The sequence below is a fragment of the Dipteris shenzhenensis genome, chromosome 6 (assembly GCF_047967505.1).
Source record: "Dipteris shenzhenensis isolate YYH24624 ecotype China chromosome 6, Dip_SZ_1.0, whole genome shotgun sequence".
NCBI classification, from domain to species: domain Eukaryota; kingdom Viridiplantae; phylum Streptophyta; class Polypodiopsida; order Gleicheniales; family Dipteridaceae; genus Dipteris; species Dipteris shenzhenensis.
In genome coordinates, this window is record NC_141601.1 from 21,138,051 (window position 1) to 21,159,148 (window position 21,098).

General features: G+C 39.7%; 1 protein-coding gene across 1 annotated transcript; it reads left to right on the top strand.

Annotated features, from left to right (window-relative positions):
• Positions 1-316: 316 nt before the first annotated feature.
• LOC147900915 (transcription factor BOA-like) lies at positions 317-1,939 on the top strand. The gene has a single exon (XM_087375955.1). It carries the CDS (start codon positions 543-545, stop codon positions 1,683-1,685), a length of 1,143 nt encoding a protein of 380 aa, XP_087232081.1. The 5' UTR covers positions 317-542; the 3' UTR covers positions 1,686-1,939.
• Positions 1,940-21,098: the final 19,159 nt, after the last annotated feature.

Genomic DNA, 21,098 nt, shown 5'->3' on the forward strand with positions numbered 1-21,098 from the left:
CACCTGCGCCCGCCGAGTCGCCAAATACGCCAATCATACTGAGGCACATGTGTGGGACCCCACCTCATCGGTTCATGTGTCCAACGAGCGGCCCACGTTGCAAATGAACATGCGACAAGTGTTGCCTCCTCCCGCATCCGTCGAAAGCCGCGAATCGCCGGAGGGTCGGCAATTCCGGTCGGAAACGAGCGCGGGTAGCCGGTTTCCTCCGGGGAATCCAATCCCTATGGTTGAAGGTGAGAAGAGGTTTTTTCCCTGCTGGAAATCGGCCTTCAGCAGCATCCATTGTTTTTGCATCCCAGGAATACCGTCGACCTACATTATCTTTCGCGGATCGATCGGACTTTTGCAAGAATCCACCACATGCCTGCAATTTCCCCACAGATCGAACAAGCCCCCTGCAATTCCACGGACATCTTCTTCTTCGTTCATCACTCGGAGAACAAAATCTTCGCGTTACAAATGCCAAGACTGTTGTGCGTGAATGAATTTCGAGATCCAGGAGCAACAGTGCTCGCGCTCTCGCATGAGCTTCCGCTTCCATGAATAACGGGGACAACAAAGTTCAAGAATGGGAGGCTGGATTGCCAGCTCCAGAAGAGCTCATACCCCTTTCACAATCTCTGATAACCCCTCATCTTGCGTCCGCCTTCAAGATCACCCCTGAACCACCTACTAGCGATGAAGAGGTGAACATTGCTTCAGAGTACACTGTTGCAACACTTCGTCGCCAAGAAAACTCTCCCTCTTCCCTGGATGCGCATCCGACTTCATCTTTTCACGAGGAAAATGATAACTTGCCTGGTGAAATAAGAGCAGGAAATGGCGAGCCTTTGGTAACCCTCCCAAATTGCGGACATGTTGTCAAAGAATTCAATCCCGAAGCAGGTTTGTGGAATCAGGAAGCAGACCAAATTTCTGTGTACCAGCACAAAAGCTGTGGCGGCTATGAAGACGGTATCCCTGCTCCAAACGGTACGGCTCATGTCCCTTTGGACAGGAGAGCAGAAAACGGCTACGGAAGTGGAATGGGTGCGGCAGCAGACAGCAGCGAATGTGGTGGCTCGGGCAAGAAGCGTCTAGATCTTGAGTTTGAGGATGCCGATTCCAGTGCATGTGTCGAAAATTCAAGCGAAGACCCTTCAGCCAGAACGTTGAAACGACCTCGTCTGGTTTGGACGCCTCAGCTACACAAGCGATTTGTGGATGCCGTTGCTCACCTTGGTATCAAGAATGCTGTGCCGAAGACAATTATGCAACTTATGAATGTAGATGGTCTTACTCGGGAGAATGTTGCCAGCCATCTCCAAAAGTATCGCCTTTACCTTAAACGTATGCAAGGCCTTTCCTCAGAAGGGCCTTCGGTTTCTGATCAGCTCTTTGCCACCACTCCAGTGCCCCCGAGTCTTGCAGCTTCGGCACATTTCCTCTCTAATCATGGAGAAGATCTGATACCTCTTTTGATGGCCATGCCGATGGCCAGTAGGGGTCACGGTCGCATGGTCGGTCCGCTAGGACATGCTGCACCCTACACAAGCTTTGATCATCATACATACAATGCCCTTGCCAGGTCGTCTTCTCAAAAATTGCCTCCTGGAGATGAGCATTATGGCATGGATAACCACCACAGACAAGGTTCACCTCAAAGGCAAGTTCTCACACTTTTTCCCACGAGTGGCGATTGACCATGTCAACTTGACTTTTTGAGATATAATTGTACAGTTTTGAGTCTTCCATAAATGCTCTGCACTTCCTATCACGTCAAGATCTCCCCTAATAACATTGAGTAATTTTCTCCTCGGCGTTTTGTGTTTCTGCAATAAACTTGTGTGTATCAGAAAAGTTGTGCTATAGCCTCGTGATATGTGATGATGTAGAAGCAGACTCCTTCGGCAGTTTTGATCAAGTGAGATGACTGGATGGATTCATTGGAAGGTCAAAAGAGCAGCACCTCTCTATATGCATAGCTTCTTGTTGTACTTATATTTCATCTGCATTTGTCGATGTGCTACTTGAAATGATGATGATACTTGTTTTGTTCTTTGTGCAACAAGGTTATATAGGCAATTTAGATTTCGTGATTTTTTCACTGTAGTGTTGACATATTTTGTGTTCTTATGTGTGAAAAAATTCACCTCCAGGTTCTGTCTTTTGTATTATTTTGTTGACTGTCGAGCAAATGTAGTAGAACAGCTGACGATTATGCAATGTTTGTAACAGAGATTTAGCTAAATGAAAGCACTTTCTGTCAGGAGTTAGGGAGAGCATTGCTACAGGCCCTTGCATGTGTATGAGAGATTGTTCAAATCCAGTTCTGGTTATGTAGTAAGGGCATTAGCAAATACATGCTGTGGTAAGCCGAGGATTAATATATTCTTATATATTTTGGCAAAATTTGTTACAAAGGGGGGTTGTTATAGAATAAAATGTGCAAGGGGAACGCTTATTGAGAAGATGCTTGGAAAGTTATATGGCATGGACCCAAGAGTATGTAACTTTAGTGGTAAGAGGTTAAAAAAGGAACCTGAACTGGGATGAGTGTTTCTGTATTGGACAGGCATGGAACGCTTGGATCTGATCACATTATCTTGAGACTCATATGACACTGGAGCTGCTATGCAAGCTGCATACTCATAAATCAGGGGGTATCAAAATCATTTATCAACTAGTCTACGATTAGAAGTCCACTGAACAAGGAAAAGCATAACTGAAGCAGGCACATCATAAGGGTGTCACAGTGGCACACGAGAGCACTAGGTGGGCTGATATGTGGGCAGGATGTAGTGAGCGGCAAAGGGCAGCCATGTGGGCTGTGTGAGGAGCCACTAGGGCTGCAGCAGATGGTGCAGTCAATAAGCATGGATCAAGCCCTGGAAGAGGGCAGATCCGTTGCAACAGAGCGGGCAGCCTTTGGGGCTGATGACCAGCACATAGGGCCAGTGAGGAGGCCATGGAGCAGATTTATAGCCCCAGGCTGGTGGCAAGGCAGTGGGCCAGTTGGCCAGTCAGTGTGGGTCATCCATGGGTCAGGAGGACCTGACCAACAGGTCAGCTCTGGGGCAGAGGGCAGGGAGTTCCCACAAATTGACTGGGCGGCCAGATCTGAAAAGGGGGTGAGGGGCAGCAGCCCTCACCTGTAAAAGGTGGGGCATACTGCCTTGTGCAGTTGGACCTCTCCATCAGCCACTGAAGCTCCTTGGGAGCGTACAGCCAGAGAGAAGAACCACTGCAGGAGTTCGAGCAGACATTCACCCATCTACTGGCAGCACACCTGGCTGCAATTGTGAGGTACCACTTCGAGGTGTATTTTGTCTGTTTGTACATTAATGAAGCTTTATATACATGATTGTTTTGCTGCCTATATGCTGAGTACATCTCTCTGGATCTGCAAGAGTTTATGATTGTATTATCTCTGCATGCACGTCTTCCATTGATACTATCCTGAGTATTAGTTGTTCTGCCTTATTTTCTGCTGTGTAAGGTGAATGATATTCAATCATTCATAAGGCATGTCCAAGATCAAAAAAGTAAATAAAAAAGGAATCCACCTGTGAAGCTTGCCATATCTTTGAGGGTTTTCTAAGATGTGTCCCTTCATGGTCACATACCAAAGGTCTCTCTCTGCCCTGCTGAGTTTCTCATATGCAGTCCTCTCATTTTGCTTGATCAGCTTGTAATCTATTGATCAGCTTGTGTATTTATGTGTGGGCGTAGATGTGGGTGGGGTGTGGGCATGGGGGTAGGTGTGGGTGTGAAATTTGTACTTTGCTATCTTAGCAGTCAATGTTAACAATCTGAATCATCAGTACATTGTTCTTTCTAACTCGTGCCCTCCCTCCTTTTTCCTCCCTTCCACATTCCAGCCCTAAAGCCCTTGGATCACTCATCATCTAAATGATTCCCAATGCCATCTTATGTATTCTCACATTTCTGGTGGTATTGTCATGTGAATGTATCTCAATGGTCTGCAAGATTTTCCTATTGTCAAAATCTAGCGGCTTTTCCATGTTCCATGTAGCTCAGAGGTGATTCTTCCCTTTGCCAACTGCATATCGGTTGTCAAAATTGCTGGCAAGTTACAGAAGCTTCCAAATAGCTTGTTCTGGTTGTCTCTGTTATGGTTGTGCTGAAAAATTCAGGTTTGGGATGCTTGTTTTCAACCTTGAAGGAGTTTGTTTCGACTCGTGAAGGCCCCACCATTGAGTGTGAAATCTTCTCTCTCTCTCTCTCTCTCTCTTTGGGGGGGCGAGGGGGACAGGTGGCAGAGATCTGAGATTTTATATAGCTCTGATTACAAAATACAGGGCAAACTGTCCATGATTCCTAGATTTTACTCACAAAGAAGCTCTGACACCGTTTACCTTTAGTGTCTCCGATGATCAAATTATTCACATACACAACAATGATCATCTCTTGTCCCCAGTTTGAAGATATATAGGTTCGCATTTGATGGAGTACGAGTAAGACCAATCCTCTTGAAGTAGTTGTCGAGCTGTTGGACCATGCTCACCTATTTCAGCTGGGTAACAAAAGCCTTGTGGGGCCGCTGCATCTGGATCTTTGTTAGGAAATATTTGCTTCACAATTCATTTGATGAATGGGCCACTAATGATGAGCAGCCAAAGCTATGTCTGTTTGAATAGTAGCCATTTTGGTTATCGAGGCAAAGGTCTAATAATATTCAAGACCCACCAATCGGGCCTCATACCTATGCAAAAGTGCATCGGATTCGTACTTAACCTTGTCCACTTGGTGCCAATATCCTTTCATTTTCATGGTCTCTTAACCAACCCCCCATAGCAACTCTCTTTGCTTCCGTAAACGTCATTGGCTCCTTGATCTCCTAAATCTGAGCCATCAAAGCATAATTCATAGTATTTGACTTCTGTAGATCTCCTTGTCACCAGCATTTTACCCTTAGAGATATCAATGACCCCTGATTCCTCGTAGAGATGTCAATAACCTGTGATTCCATCTCTACCTTTGAGCTATCAAAGCATAATTCACTATGTTTTCCTTTTGTAGTCAACAAGTTTCCCTCATCACCATCTTGGTACTCTCAGAGTTATAAATAACCCTTGAGTCCTCTAGGGTCTTCATATACATTCTAGTTTCTGGATCCTTTGTCTCTATTTTCAAGTTTTCATCTGTAACCTCTCCTCTTCCTCTTTCATTGCCAATCTATTGCTCTTGTATAACACACAAATTCTTTCCTTGTCTCCCATTGTGAGTGTTGCAACACTATTCAACATGGTATCTTAGGTCATGGTACAACTTGGGCGTTTGTAAGGTAGAGAGAGCTCTTTCATTCCTCCTATTAGTGTATGTGAGGAATTGTGCTTCTATTTCATTCAAATTTGTTTGTAGTTGTAGTTTGAACTTTGGGAGGGTTACACCCAAAAGAGGGTGAAAGTATACTATGTCTTTCTTAATATTAATGTCAAGTTTATGTAGGGGAGCTTAGATCTTGATTTGTGTGTGACGGTAAGCACATTCTAACTCTATGCACCATAGTCCTTTTCATGCTCTTGCTATGGCAAATATATGTATCATATTCTATCCTCTTTTGGTGGTCTACAAGGAGTTGACTTAGTCCCTTCAAGTCAAGGAATCTATATCCTCAAAATTCTAAGCTGGCATTTGTAGTTACAACTTGGGCGGTTGTAAGGTAGAGAGAGCTCTTTCATTCGTCCCATTAGTGTATGTGAGAAATTGTGCTTCTATTTCATTCAAATTTGTTTGTAGTTGTAGTGGGAGGGTTACACCCAAAAGAGGGTGAAAGTATACTATGTCTTTCTTAATATTAATGTCAAGTTTATGTAGGGGAGCTTAGATCTTGATTTGTGTGCGACGGTAAGCATATTCTATTTGTTTCTTTTTGCATAGCTACTCTATGCACCATATTCCTTTTTGTGCTCTTGCTATGGTAAATATATGTATCATATTCTATCCTCTTTTGGTGGTCTACAGGGAGTTGACTTAGTCCCTTCACTCAAGGAATCTATATCCTCAAAATTCTTAGCTAGCATTTGTAGTCTCGGCTTCTATTTTATTCTGCCATGTAAAAGACAAAGCATGGGGAGGGGATATTGATGATGATAACTTAGCACTAGTTTGGTAGAAGGACATACAAATGTCCTAGGATACTTTTATGTCTTGTTAGCCACTTCCTAGAATTATTCAAAAGCATCAATATTTTGGGGTTTTGATTATTTTTCATAATAGCTTATATGTTGAAAAAAACCTAGAATTATTATGGATTGGAACTTGCACCTGTCACTTTGAGTTCTGCCTAAAGTTTCAAGGTCAACCTAACACCGAGATTTCGAGCTGTATTCTTAGATTTTAGATAAAATGGCCCATACTTCTTAATTAGAATGAGTTTTTTTAGATTTTGTAAGTTCTAGAGTCTAAGGATAACTATAACACATATATTTAGATTTCTTTGGAGCTAATACTTATTATGATTTATGGCCTCAAATGTAATTTTAGAGAATGCTGAGAGAGGCAAAATTTGATCTTTTGCAAATTCTTTGACATGTCTAACAATTTTCAAACTCAATCATACTGTGTATATGTCTTCAATAGGATATTATGGAGTAGCGTGAGTTTTTAGGGGACCTAATATCATGCCAAATTCAAACCGTATTTTGATTGTTCATTATGCTGTAATTCATGCTATATTCAAGATACAAGGGTTAAAAATATCATAAGAACCTTCAAGTCTTTAAATTATACTTATAGAGTGCCATCTAATCATGAATGAGTGTATACCAATTTTAAAAAATTATATGTAGGACACTTATATGTGGGATAATTAAAAACAAAAGCGAGGTTTAATGTGGAACCTGTTTTGGTAGTTTACATTAGGAGTACTTAATCTCTTTTAGTTTTAGCCTTTATTGTGATGTGGTGACTTTTCCTTATGATATAATAATGTTATAGTTAAGATATGATACTTTGTGGCTATTATGTGTAATATATAAAGATGCTTCTTTATGAAATGCGACTTACAACGCAACACGCTAAGCTAATCACTCTTGTTAATTGCTAAATCAGTCTTGTCAAAATGATTTTTTATTAAATTTTTGTCACTTAGGTGTTTGATATACTTATAAACACTGTAAAAAAATCTAGCTCATTAAAATCATTGTTATTTTCAAGCATGCTAGATAAAGTTTCAAATCTGAGTACTGTCTGGGTGAAACGCTATGTTACCATATATTTGTGAGCATTTTGTAATCACATGTAATAGTTTTTTGTGCTTTTTATATTTTAAGAAAATAGTCCTATGTGTCTACCTTAAGATCAAGAGAGTAAATCACAAAAAAACACATCTACATCAAGTTGTGATTTTTTTGTCAAAACCTCAAAATGACACTTTTATGTCCTGTTATGCTATCAAACTAGTGTTAGGGTGTGCAGTGTTTGAAGAAGAAGAAGTGAGAGCGAGGAGTGCACAAGAGATGACTGACTGTATGCTACATTGTAATGAAAGATAATGAGAACATATACATCTTTACCTTCCATGAATCCCATTTTATACGTAGAGGATAGTTGCAATTCACACTATTATCAAAACCCTCCTCTTAAATTGAACTTCGATAAGTAGAGGGTCCTTTACAAAAGAAATTTTGGGGATTTAAAAGCAAAATTTACAATAAGTAGGCAACAGAAAAGTATGTATAGCTTTTCACAACTTAACCGTGACACCTCCCTCTTAAATTGTAGCTAGTTTTGAAGAATACTAAGCTGTTGTTGGAAGTACTTGGATTTATTGGGGGAGAGTGATTTAGTGAAGATATCTACAAACTTGCTCTTGTGTTGGAAAATGAACAATGACCATTGACAACATAACCTTTTAACTATTGCATGTAGATTTCTTGTTCTTGAAAATCATTCAAGAGAACATTTTTTACATCCATTCGATGTAGTAGCCAATCACAGTGTGATGCTAGAGTAATACCTATTTGATTGTTCTCATTTTTACAACTGTGCAAAAGCCTCATATTATGTGCCATATTCTTGTGCATAAACTTAGGTTACAAGTTTGGCTTTGTACTTATCAACTTTACTATCTTGATTTAGTTTTACCTTGCATAATTTTGAAAACCTTAACCATGTTTTATTTTTTAAATGCTAGTAGTCTAAAAGTTGAGGTTATCACTAGCCTTCAATTATGACGTGTGTTATCACCCATAATAACATTCTCTTGTTTGGATGTAGTTCGGAGAACCAACCCCTTTTAGGATTGCATCTGAGTTAAACCACCAAGTTATTTCATCTTGAAGCTTTAATCAATTGCATTTTCTATTATTGCATATTGAGTAATGAGAACTCTACCAAAGAAAAGGATTTCAAAAAGGAAAAGGTAGAAACTCAAGAAGGTCTAACAATCATGCTAGAGGAACTATTCACCCAACTTTGGAATCAAGTTGTCGTCATCAGGATCTAGCAACAAAGGAAACTCTAGAAGAGAAATAATAAAAAAATACTCCTAGAAAGATAGGATATTGTCATCACTATGGAATTCTAGGCCATGGAAAACTTGAATGTGGAAAGAAACAAAGAGATGCAGCCAAGGGTCAATACTACAGATTTGGCAAACAATACCAAAATCAAGGCAATCAGCATAAACAATTTGCACAATAGTCTACACATTATGCTAATGATCAATATCAAGATAATTCTCAAAATCATTTTGGACAGATTGCTTTTGAGATATCAATGTTTGCATCTCTTCTTAATTGTTCTTGCATAACATGTCTAACATAATCTCAAAGCATGGTGGCTCATCTCTGATGACCGTTGTTGTCACAAGTTGATATAGTATTCACCTAGCCCATTAAGAGCAATCTAAACTAATCTTCTTAGTCTTGATCTCCTGACCAATGGATGTCAATTGTCGACTATGTCCTTTAACCTGATCAAGTAGACTTCAAGACCAAACATATTCTTTATTTCGAACCAATTATCTAAAGCTTTCCATGAAACTATAGCTAACTTCTTGTCCCTAATGATCAAAAGCATGACATCTTTGACACTGCAATTGATAAGATCACATGCCAATTGTGCTTTTCCATCCCATTCATTCTGCTACTTACTTCATGAAGTGGATCTAGCATTAATGATATTGTTAAAGTTGATGCTAGGTCTTTTAGTCTCTTTTTTTGTTTTGTAATAATCTTCTCCGTTTGGAATATGCCGTCAAGTTTGAAACTCCAATTTTCCTAATTGTTATCATCTAGTTTGCTATTCTAGTCCAAAAATCTCATCATGTGGCATACAAGTTTAATCAACTACAAATGATACCTCTGTCTTCAAAAAAGCAGTTCTTAAATAAATGAACCAAAATTGAACAATGCATGGGTAAAATTGCAAAAAAAGGTGACAAAAGATGTGCCAAAAATAGCCATAATGATTTTACAATGATGGCATTTGAAATGTGCACAAGTCCATGAAGACGACATTGAATTTTGACGAAAGTTGACCAAGATATGTGAAAATAGCAAAAAAATTTCCTAAAACAGTCTTTACAGTATCAAAAATCATAGAATAGCATGTATGTTTAGCGTGTGAAACCATGGTTCAAACTAGATTCAAAGCGAGGATGTAAATTGACCAAGATATAGACATCTAAAAATAGGTGATTTCAAATTCTCAAACGTAATGGAAGTCACAGAGAGTCTTCAACTACTCCTCGACTGATCATTAATGACCTATGATTACCCTTGTTTAGAAAATATTTTCTTTTGATCTTCCTTGCTTGAATTCTGATGTCTCATCATCTCTTGAATCTTTCAATAAGATTCTCAATACGATACCTTCTGATGTTGAGAGAATTCTTATATGTCATCAAGCGTGTCTTCACAATCAGCCTGAGCTGCTTGCATAATCTCTTAGTTGTTGATGAAGAATGCTTTGTGTAAGCTTGACTTTAAGATTAATAATATCCTCATTCAAGGACAATTTTGGAATTGAAGCCATATACTAGGGTCTCTAATTGAAGCCATAATCTCTTTGTTGCATGTTCTCTTTTGTCCCATGAAGCATGTTCACAAGATATGCCTTTGAGTCATCATCCATAACAACAATTGACAACAAATTCATCCTCTTGTCAATGGCTATGTATTGATAACTATTGTGCCCACTTCCACTATCTTTTCTTTATTTTAGAGGTGCTACTCAAGACTACAAAAAATATGATTAACCACAACCTTGTGATTGCTCCCAACCTTTTCGAACTTCTGGTCCATCTCATCCTACAATTGTATTTAAAAAGAAAGACATACCTCAATAGAAAAAATCAAATGCATGAAAGCAACCAATGCTCTTTTATTCATGCCTTCCACACCAGCTCTATCATGACTACAAATGGCATATCCATCCAAGATCTCCTTCTAGGTAGATGTTGTCTCTATCTCTTCCAAGTCCAAGTTCCAAGGGAGTTGTTTACCTACAATCATGTCGTTTCTTGTTGTAGCATAGTTGTTCACAAGTGTAGCATAGGTCCTCAGGTCTATTCCGATGAGAGGTGTAGGCCAAACCATGGAAAGTAGATCTTGTGTGTGCTTGGGTGACAAAGAGGGCTCGATAATAACGATGGATGGAGGCTCTTGCCTCCATGTAAGGTCAAGAGTTCGGAAGGGGTTTGTAGGTTTTCGAAGGGGGATAAGGTCAAGAGAGCTAGCTAGGAGTTCTAGGGTTCAGAGAGGGTTGAAGGGTTTCAATATTGAGGAGTAGAGAACTGGTCTCTTTTGCAACGTCAAGGGGTAAAGGATTGAGGAGGAGGGACAAGAAAGGAAGGAGGATGTGGAGGGAGGTGGAGGTAAAGGGAGGAGGATGAGGAGAAGAGAGGAGGAGGAGGAGGGAGGTGAAGGTAAAGGGAGGAGGAGGAAGGAGGAGGGGGAGGAGATGAGAGCAAGGAGTACAAGGGTAGGGAGTGCAAGGGTAAGGGCATGCTAGAACATGGTAGTGTAAGGGATCATGGACACAATGGAGATCGACCACATGAACACATAAGTGAACTTGAATACTAAACCCCAAAGTGTGGGATCTTCATCCCATTGAGAGAGATTTATACATGGTCTCTGCACAATTCATATACGAACCTTAAGGGTGAGACCTCTTTTGTAGGAGACCTCTTTGATAATAGTCCCTCCACTTTTTGGCGGGACCTCTTGGGTCTCTGCATTTTGTGGGGGAACCTCTTGGGTCTCTACACTTTGTGGGGGGACCTCTTGGGTCTCTATACTTTTTGGGGGACCTCAAAATGTGTAAGCTTTTAATATTTCTCTCCCTAGACCCTGACTTTGCAACAAGTATGATTGGATCTTCTCTAGAAAGGATTTTGGCTATCGTCCTCCTTTTAGATTCATCATACCATCCTTCAAGCTCAAGATATTACAAGCATAGCTTTCCTACTACTCTACACACATAATGATCTCATCTTCATTTTGGTCTAGATCGTACTTCTAGTGGTTGTTGCCACAAGATTAACAGCTCCCCCAAACTGATTTGATTACCCATCCTTGGGTTATGGTTGAGTTTGCAGACGATGTTGTGATGTGGTTTTTTTAAACCAATGAGTATGGTAAAGATGACATCGGTGATATAATGGGTCGAGCTTTTTGTCGATCTTTTCCTTGTAATCCACAAACATCGCGGATTGTTTGATCAATTTTTAAGAAGCCAGTATCAACCATTTCTTCAAACAGACACACATACCACCCTTCAAGAGATATGGCTCTTTGAAGGTTTGAGCATCTATCTGCTCACTCTGGTTGAAATTGAGCAAGGGTAGATGGCCATCAATGGTGAGGGACAGCTACATGATTACTACTAGAGCTTCACTATATATGGTGTTGTCCTTGAGTGTTTTGTCATAGCTCCCTTGCATTTGTGATGCATGTTTGTCCAAGGCTCTGATAAGTGTTTCTTGGCTTGTCTATTTGACCTTGGAGTATCTATTTATTAAAGGCTAATTGAGAGGTGCATCTTCCTTGTATGGATCATGTCGATTGGCATCCCACCTATAGAGACGAGGTACCACATCAAATGTGGGATGCATTCAAAAGGACGATGGAGCTTATAAATACTCAAGGTGGTACTTTTCTATGAGCAGCTTTGGTTTATGCCATGCAGGATGTGGCTCAAATTTGTCGCTTATGTTTGAAGTGATTTGTGCTTGGCAAATTGTGCATGGAAATACCGGAGAGATCCCATCCTCTTGATTGCATGCTTGGGTATTGCCTCTAAAATTCACCTATGGGGTCACCAGGCATTGGAAGCCTCTCTATATCCTTATTCAACTCTCGTGTGGGTGTTCAATTTGGATTATCCGAATCGTGAAGCTCATTGTTGGAATCATTGGTGGTGCCTTCTATTGGAAATTCAATTGGGGTCTAAGGAATATGTGGTCTTGGGGGAGGGGAAGATGTTCTAGGGGACAAACATGAGGTGGAAGTAAGTACTGAATTAGAGAAGGGGAAAGGAGAGAGGTTGGTGGAAAGTGCAGCAAGAGCAAGGCAATTGGATTTAGTGACTTGATAATCCTCGAGGGAAGGGTTTTCAAGTGGTGGGAAAAAGTTAAGTGTTACTTGATGATAGGATTGACTCTTGGATTAGTAGGTAGCATTGAGAGGCATAGCAAGGAATATGGGTTAGCATGGATTCCAGAAAGGGTGCGGGGGATGTTACTGGAGTTAGGGACAGATGTGAGAAGATCTAAAAAGAGAGTGGTGAGGTAGGGGAGCTAAGATTGAAGGTAGACCACATATTCTTCGAGCATATATTTGTCAAATTTTGAAGGCATTCTCAGCTTCAATGTTCGATTTTACTTGGAATTATATCCCAGGGAGGTTAATGGTGCTTGTTGTAGTAGCAGTAAGATTTCGGCTACTACTTGAAGAGGAGAACTTCTCATCAAGCATTCACATAGAAGGATTGCATTATGTTTTAGCCATATGAGATTTGTATGCACTGAGAGACAGAACAAATTTTTTTTATCATCATTAATTTTTGGGCATAGATATCGAAGAGGCTTTGTGCTTAACGACATGGTCCAATCAAGACCAAATACTGCATGTAGAATCTTGAGTTGCAAGTGTCTCCACTGAATGCGAGCTTGTCCCTTGAGATGATACTCTTGCTTAAGGACGTCTACAAGATCTTGGTACAATGCAGTGGTGCCTTGTAGAAATAGATCTTGTGTTGACTCATCTACATTGTCATGGGCTTCATTCAAGAGTTGAAGTTCCAACTTGGAAATTATTGCCTTTTGATTTTGTAGCTCTATGCACTTTTCTCTGTACTTACTAAGTGTTGTTGTGTAGGCAAGCTTTAGACTATTGAATTGTTGAGCTACTTTTCGATGTCCTAGCAATTGATCATTAAGCATGCAAAGTTGGATTATCTCTTATTCTTGAGCAATCTTTGAGGCTTTTTTGCAACTCATTGTTTGTGTCAGTTGTGGCATGGATTTGATCATCTTTAAGCATCAGGCTGATGAGCTAAAAAAAGAAATATTGAGCTTAAAAGACAAGAGACTTTCATTTGGTAGAGGGAATGCTCTACCTCTTCCTTTCTACTCAAGTCATCAAAACGATGAAGGTGTTTTTCTTGTACAAAAATTGTAGCTTACAGTGTACCTTCCTCTTTCTTCTAGAGCATTTTTTACAAGTTGCATTTGCTCTTTCATGCTTTCCTTGAGCACTTGAATCTCAGTCTCTACACTGTGCAACTTGGTTTGGAGCGATGGCATCATCTGTCTTTCCAATTCACGTTGTTGCTCTTCTTACACCATATCAGCAAATAGTTCTGACCAGTGTTGCATTTGTTGACTATGATGATATATGATTTATCCTAAATGGTATCCTATTATAGAGCATCACTAGAGATGATTTGTGGTTGTGGCAATGAAGTCGTAGATTCATCAACATTGTTGACTTGTGATTCTTGAAGATGAACACTATCTGGCCCACTAGTGAAGTCATTGTGAGACTTGTCTCCCTCTTGGATTTCTTGGATTTCTTCCCTTGAGTCAATTTGCATTAGCCCTTGTAATAGCTATTGCGATAATAGTTTTGTATTAAGTGGCAACATTCTTTGGTAGAGTTCCACATTGTCAACCTCAAAAACTTTCCCACATTGTTGGTGTGTGTCATTTGCATTGAGAGTGGGTGGGGACTCTAGTTCCCATTTATGAGATAGTACCAATGTATCAAAGTTTTCTATTTCTTGTGTTGAGATGGGTGTAGAGGCTTCCTCTTGCTATATTTCAAATCCAATGATAATGGCCAATAGATGGGCACTCCTTCTAGAGTTTCTGGTAGCACTGCTCTAATCGGATTCATCTTTTTGACTCTATATGGCCCTTCATCTAGATTTTTGAGCTTGCCCTTGTGGACCTTGGTATTATATAGTAGAACTAGGTCACCTTCCTTAATCTCCTTATCCTTAAGGTTTTTGTCCAACCATGCCTTCCTTCGTCGTATTTCCATTGTCATGGCAAAGTAGGCTACTAGCCTTGTCTCTATATGCTTTTGCAGTTGATAGAGTCTTTCCTTGAGGGACTCATGGTCTCCCATGCATTCTCATACTTCATTGCATAGACTTGGTATTACAAATTCCAATGGGACCACTGCTTCAAGGCTGTAAACCAATTGAAATGGCATAAACCATGTACTTGCCTTTAGTGTGGTTTGATATGCCCATAAGCCTACATTAAGCTTTTCTGCCCAACCAGATCTCTTGGGCTCCACAATTTCAATGAGGACAATGCATGGTACTTTATTGGTGGACCGTCATCTTCTATTCCTTTTGGCTCTTATCCTATCATCAACTGTGACATATGATTAGCAATGTAGTGCTAAGCTCCTTTCCTTACCACAATATTTTGAAATTGAATTCTTAGAGTAGTAGAAGCCATCTGGTGGTTCAACCCTTGGTACATGGTCGATCCACAAAATACACCAGGGGGCTTGATGATTGGTGGAAAATACAAATTCAATTGCCAATAAATAATGTCAAAATTTCTTCACATTGTATACCTTGGCTAGGGCTTCTATTTTAGTGGTAGTATAATTGACCTTCGTGTCATTCGATTCCCTTCTTGCAAAGTAGATTGGGTACTCTTTGTTGTATTTGCCAGGTCAACATAACACACTCCCTACTACATATTTGGAACCATCCATATGCACATGCAATTCAATGTCCCAATTGGAGCCATTAGTATGGGAGCTGTGATCAATCTCCACTTAAGTGTTTTGAATGCTTGTTTGCTTTCTTTCATCCAGATGAAGTTTACCAATAGCTTGTCTTACATTCATAGCATATCGAAGTATGAACTTTCTATAGTATTCGGCATGGACCTTACCCTTAACCTTTTGTGGCAGGGAAGCTCCATGATGATCTTGATTTTATTGATGTCGAGAGACTATGTGTCCCCAAGACTACTCCATGTGTGACCAGGAATTGGCATTTGAGAGGGTTCAAGGAGATTCCTTACTCCCTACATTTTTTCAACACATCTTCAAGGAATTTCAAGTAATCCTTCCTGCCTAAATGTATGCACAAGTCATCGAGGAAGACTTGTAGGAATTTGTTACGAAATTCCTTGAAGGTGGTGTACATGATCCTTGGAAAAGTGGCTAGGGCATTACATAATCCAAATGGTATGACTTTGTATGCAAAAGTTTCCCATTCTGTGGCAAGGGTAGTCTTTGCTTGATCCTGAGGAACTATTTGTACTTGATTATACTTGTTGAACCCATCCAAGTAACTACATACTTCTGACCCCACTACTCGTTCCAAAATTGTGTCAATCGATGGTAGAGGGTAGTGATGTTTGATTGTTGCTGAATTGACATTCTTGAGATTCACACATATTATCAGCTTTTTGTTTTTCATTGGGACAATCACATTGGTGACACCCAATTGGTGTCCTTTGATCCTTCCCTAATTGGTATGGTATGTACTGCAACTCTAGGGGAGATCGCCATGCAATCCTTGCATTCCATTAGCAATGAGTTCTTTTTCTTCCTCTTGAATGAGTTGTTCACACTGATGTACTTAGGCTTTTCTTCTTGTCTTGCCAAGGCAAGATCCAATTTTCTGGAATGGGCATTTTTTTTTCAAAGAGTGGTTCCTGTGTCGTACATACACCTTCAAGGCCCTTTGGATCCCATTGTTATTTTGGTGGTTCCAAAGGTTCAACGTGCTTGGTTAAATGTTCCACCACTCTGGCTTGCATTCTTTCAAACTTATTGAAGTGCTCCACCTTAGCCTTCTAACGTTGTACACCCTTTTTCTTCTTCCTTGATTGTTTGCTATTTGTTTCTATCAGAGGTTCTAGCTTAGAATACTCTACTACCATTAACATGTGAAGGATGGCCAAGTCGTCATGCAGGGTGAGGCAAAAGCTTGACCATATGGAAGATGTATGGTAGATCCATACAACATATGGTAGTTGTATGACATATCTACACCGGGCAAATGGAAGATCCACACAAGGCAAACAGAAGACCCGTATAGGTTGTATGGTAGATTCAGACAGTCAGACAAGAGACAAGATATTCATACAACAACATGGAATTTTGAAGCAGGGAGGGCGAATGGGCCACGATATGTGTACAAATGGCAAATTTGCAAAGCCAAAGTTCAATATCCAAAGTCAAAGGTGCCAAAGTCCAAAAGTTTAGGTCTTTCAAGTTTATAAAAATTTTCAACATGTCTAAACGTGTCTTAAGTGCCTTATCATAAGACACTGGTGTCTTAACAACCATGTAACAACCTCCAAATGCTTGGGGCTTGAGTTCAAGAACTACAAGTGGAATGCATGCATGCAAAGAAGAGCCATAAGAAGCTATAGCTCCCAAAACAAATTTAAGAAAGCACAGCAATAGTTTATGTACACGAGTTAATCTGATCATCATTTCAAGGAGGGGACACTACCATTGGATGAGGGCTTTTGTCTGAGGGGAAGCCCCTATTCCCATCATGGGCCCAGGGGTTTGGCACACATATGCGAGAGCACTCTATGATCTCCCAATGCAAATGCCACTTGACATGTCCTCCATGCTATCTGATATAGAGGTCGAGGAGACCATGCCCTCTGCCACAGCGGGAGAGAGCTCGACAGGTGCAAATCCAAGATATCTTTGCATCCCACCGGAGAGCCACGCGGTGCCGAGTTTTGGCTACTGAGTCTTAGCTTTTCAGCTTTCTAGCTCCAATTTTTTGTTTTGATCATTTGAGCTACATAGTTATAGCTTAGATTAGCATAGTGCTCAGCAAGGGCCCTAGTGCACCCTTTTGCTTCTTCCCTTTGAGGGTTTCCATTTGCTATACTTTGTCTCAGAGGCCCGTGAGGGCCTCCCATGGACTCTCTCTCTCTCTCTCAATGTGTTCAATATAGAATCTAGGAACATGCAAGTGTAGTTTTCACCTCATAATAGTCATCCACATAGCACCTCCATCATCCATAGCACCGACTAGCTCGTTATGACATTTGCTAAGGTTAGTTTCTATAGAAAAAAGCTCCAATTAGTGAGATTACTATTAGAAGTGCAAAAAAAAAACCCTTTCATAATCCAGGAGCTCATTAAGGATGTGAAGTTATGCCACTTTGCTCCAAGCAACTGCTATCACTCAAGCTGGAAATTGGATAACCCTATTTGCTTTGCAAATTGATAGATCAACAAGTACAAATTAAATTGCCTTATTTGCTTTGTGGATATATAGATCAACAATGCTAAAAGGAATTATTAGTTTACTAAAAGGGAAGGAATGGCTATGGTATATGAGATGAGGATGTATAAACATTACTTACTTGGAAATCACATCTCCTTCTACATCAACCGCCAAGTGCTGCTTTATTTGGTAAACAAGTCATGCAATTAAGGAATAATCTCCTAATAGTGATTGCTCTTAATGTGTTAGTTCTCTTTTTCTATGGTGGGACATAAAGCATGATCATAATATGCTTGATCAATTACTTACTCCACACTTTGGTATGATATTAAGAGAGGCATGAGAAGGTGAGGAAATAATGTATTGGTGGCTTACATCCACCTCAGAGATAACCTCTCATCTAGTTCACAACATTGTGAACTGTTACCCAACTGAAATGATAAAGACTCTTTACCATACTCATTGCTAATCTTATGTTGTTTTATAGGAACAAAAATCTATATCTAATGCTCTTGAATTAACAGCACCTAATAATCCATATGGTATTGCCAACACTTATCTTCTTCATTAAGGTGATATTTGTTGATAAAATTCTAAGAGATTACCATAATAGTAATGACTATTCATACAGAGAAAGAATACAACAATTTAATTCATTTCAAGGATCAAATATTGAAAATCCCAATAGTTCCTATAGCAACAACATTTATACAGCAAATACATAGCCACCAATTTTTCCATAAAATCCATCCATTAGTTTCACAAAAGATCACCTTTTGATTGACTATTCATCCTTCTATTTCATACTTAGGTCACTGAGCTGAGATGCAGAAATGGATGCAATCACTATGTCCATGCACTTGCATGTGTAGCGTGCATGTGCGCGTACAGACACACATGCATAGACACATGCACGTGCGCATGCATACACACATAAATACACAATGTGCATGCCTACATACGAGTGCAAGTGTACATATGTTTGCACGTGACGTACACACATGCACATGCACATAAGCGTGACCCCCGAGAGAGAGAGAGAGAGAGAGAGAGAGAGAGAATTTGGAAGGTTTCATGGGGTGCACATAATACAAAGTTCTAGTATCACTACCCTCGAAAAATATCCTTATATACATGTGACCATATCCTCCTTGTAAAAAAAGGATCCTTTTTTCTATTTTTTTTAATCCTTAAAGACCCTCACTCATGGAAAATTATTTCCCCCTCCTTGTAAGTACGTATGTGCACCACCCAAAAAGACCTATATCTCAACCCAATGCTACTTTATAAAGGGATCGTCAAGTATTACTACCTTTATTTATTATGTTCATCCACTAGGTTGAAAGGGGTTTCAAAGAGATAAGAGGATTAAGTTTTAGTAGCCTTTTCATTCATGGTGTGTATGTGGGAGGTGCTTTCAAGGATTTGAGTGGCTTTCGTTAATAAATTATGGTTTTGACTTTGCGAAAATTCTTGTAACTAAATGATAAATTATTGTGACAAAATAATTTTAATCAAGAATTACAAGGTGGCAAAGCCAGTATGGCCCTGCTTTAATGAAAGGAAGAGCAGTCGAGGTAGTAAGATAGGCAACCCTTAATGCTCATTAACAAATCCACCAACTTAAGTGCTAACCTTTTTTCCAACACAATCAACTTGACCAAAATCAAAGGGAGCTTAAAGGGTTTTAGAAAGCATACACGATTAACTTTTTGTCTCCTTAATAGTCATCGCGTGTAATGTGCGAGATGCTTTCAAGGAATTGGGCAGCTATAGCTAATAAATCATAATTTTGACTTTTTCTTTGCGTAAATGATAAATTATAGTGTCAAAATAATTTTAATCAAGAAGTATAAAAGTGAGAAGTGTGGTAAAAAGATTGATTGGAACAAGTGACTAAGTCATTAAGAGGTATCATATTTGAAATTTCTAAAGGTGTTCAACAGTTTGTGAGGCATGTAGGATACTACAAGAGCTTTGTCTTAGACTTTGCTCACTTAGAACCGACCACATGTTAAAAATTCCTTGTAAAATTTGAATGCGTGAGTGACTGTATGACATCCTTCCAAACAATTAGACCATCCAATTTGGAGTTTTTAATGTCCATATTGATGCTTCAAATGATACCATTAGGTGAATCCTCACTCAAGCTCAAGAGTACAAATTGGATTACCATATATTGCTTGTGAATTGATAGATCAACAATGCTAAAAGGAATTACTACTAATAAAAGGAAAGGAAGCCATGTTGTATGCCATGAGGAAGTATAGGCATTAAAATCATATCTTCTTCTACATCAACTACCAAACGCTTCTTTATTTGTTGGTAAACAAGTCATGTAATTAAGGAATAATCTCCTAGTAGTTGTTGCTCTTAATGTGTCAGTTCTCTTTCCTATGGTGGAACATAAAATATGATCATAATATGCTTGATCAATTAAAATTACTTACTCCACACTTTGTTATGATATTAAGAGAGGCATGAGAAGGGGAGGAAATAATGCTTCAATGGAAATGTGGAAATGGAGATGCTTGCGTGCACCTCAGAGATAACCTCTCATCTAGTTCACAACATAACAACAACAACCCAACTCAAATGATAATAACGCTTTACCATACTCATTGCTTTTAATACGAACAACAAACTATGTTTAATGATCTTGAATTAACAACACCTAATAATCCATATGGTATTACCAACACTTATCTTCTTCATTAAGGTGATATTTGTTGATATGCCAACGTTTCGTACATCCTCTCTCCGTCAACCACATACTTGGCTACTATTTGGAGTTTTAAGAGATCTCATTGGGCAAAGATTGAGAAATTATTCAGAGCATTTCTTTGGGTAGAAGAGGGGGGTAGCCATCTCCCAGGACCTGATGAAACTACCCAAATCAAAGGGTGGCTTTCAGATTCTTAACATGGAAACACATAATAATGCATTAATAGGAAATGGATGCCTAAGCTATGGGAAAGTAAGGCCCCTTGGGTTCACATGGTTAAATGGTTTACTGAACAAAGAAAAGGGTATAAGGTGGGTACTGGCATGGGCTTACTTGGTATGTGGTTCTGATCTAGCCTCTGACCTGATATCTGCATGGAAAAAATGTCTTAAGTTGAAATGGAAAGGTAAACCGGGCCTGGGGGATGGAAGTCTTTGAGAAGCCATTTGATGGGGGTTGGCTGTTAAAAACGGATGTATGCCATTGGCCTCTATTGATCTAGCAAGGGCCAGAGGTATGCATAGGAAAGGCATTCGTAGATGGACACATATTTGGGACTCCAGAGAGCTGATTGGAAATCAACTCGTGTCATCAAACATGAATTTGGCTTAAATGCCTATAAGTTAATCTGACGATTGTAATTCTGAATAGGGTGTAGGAGGGTTGGCTAACCAACACCATA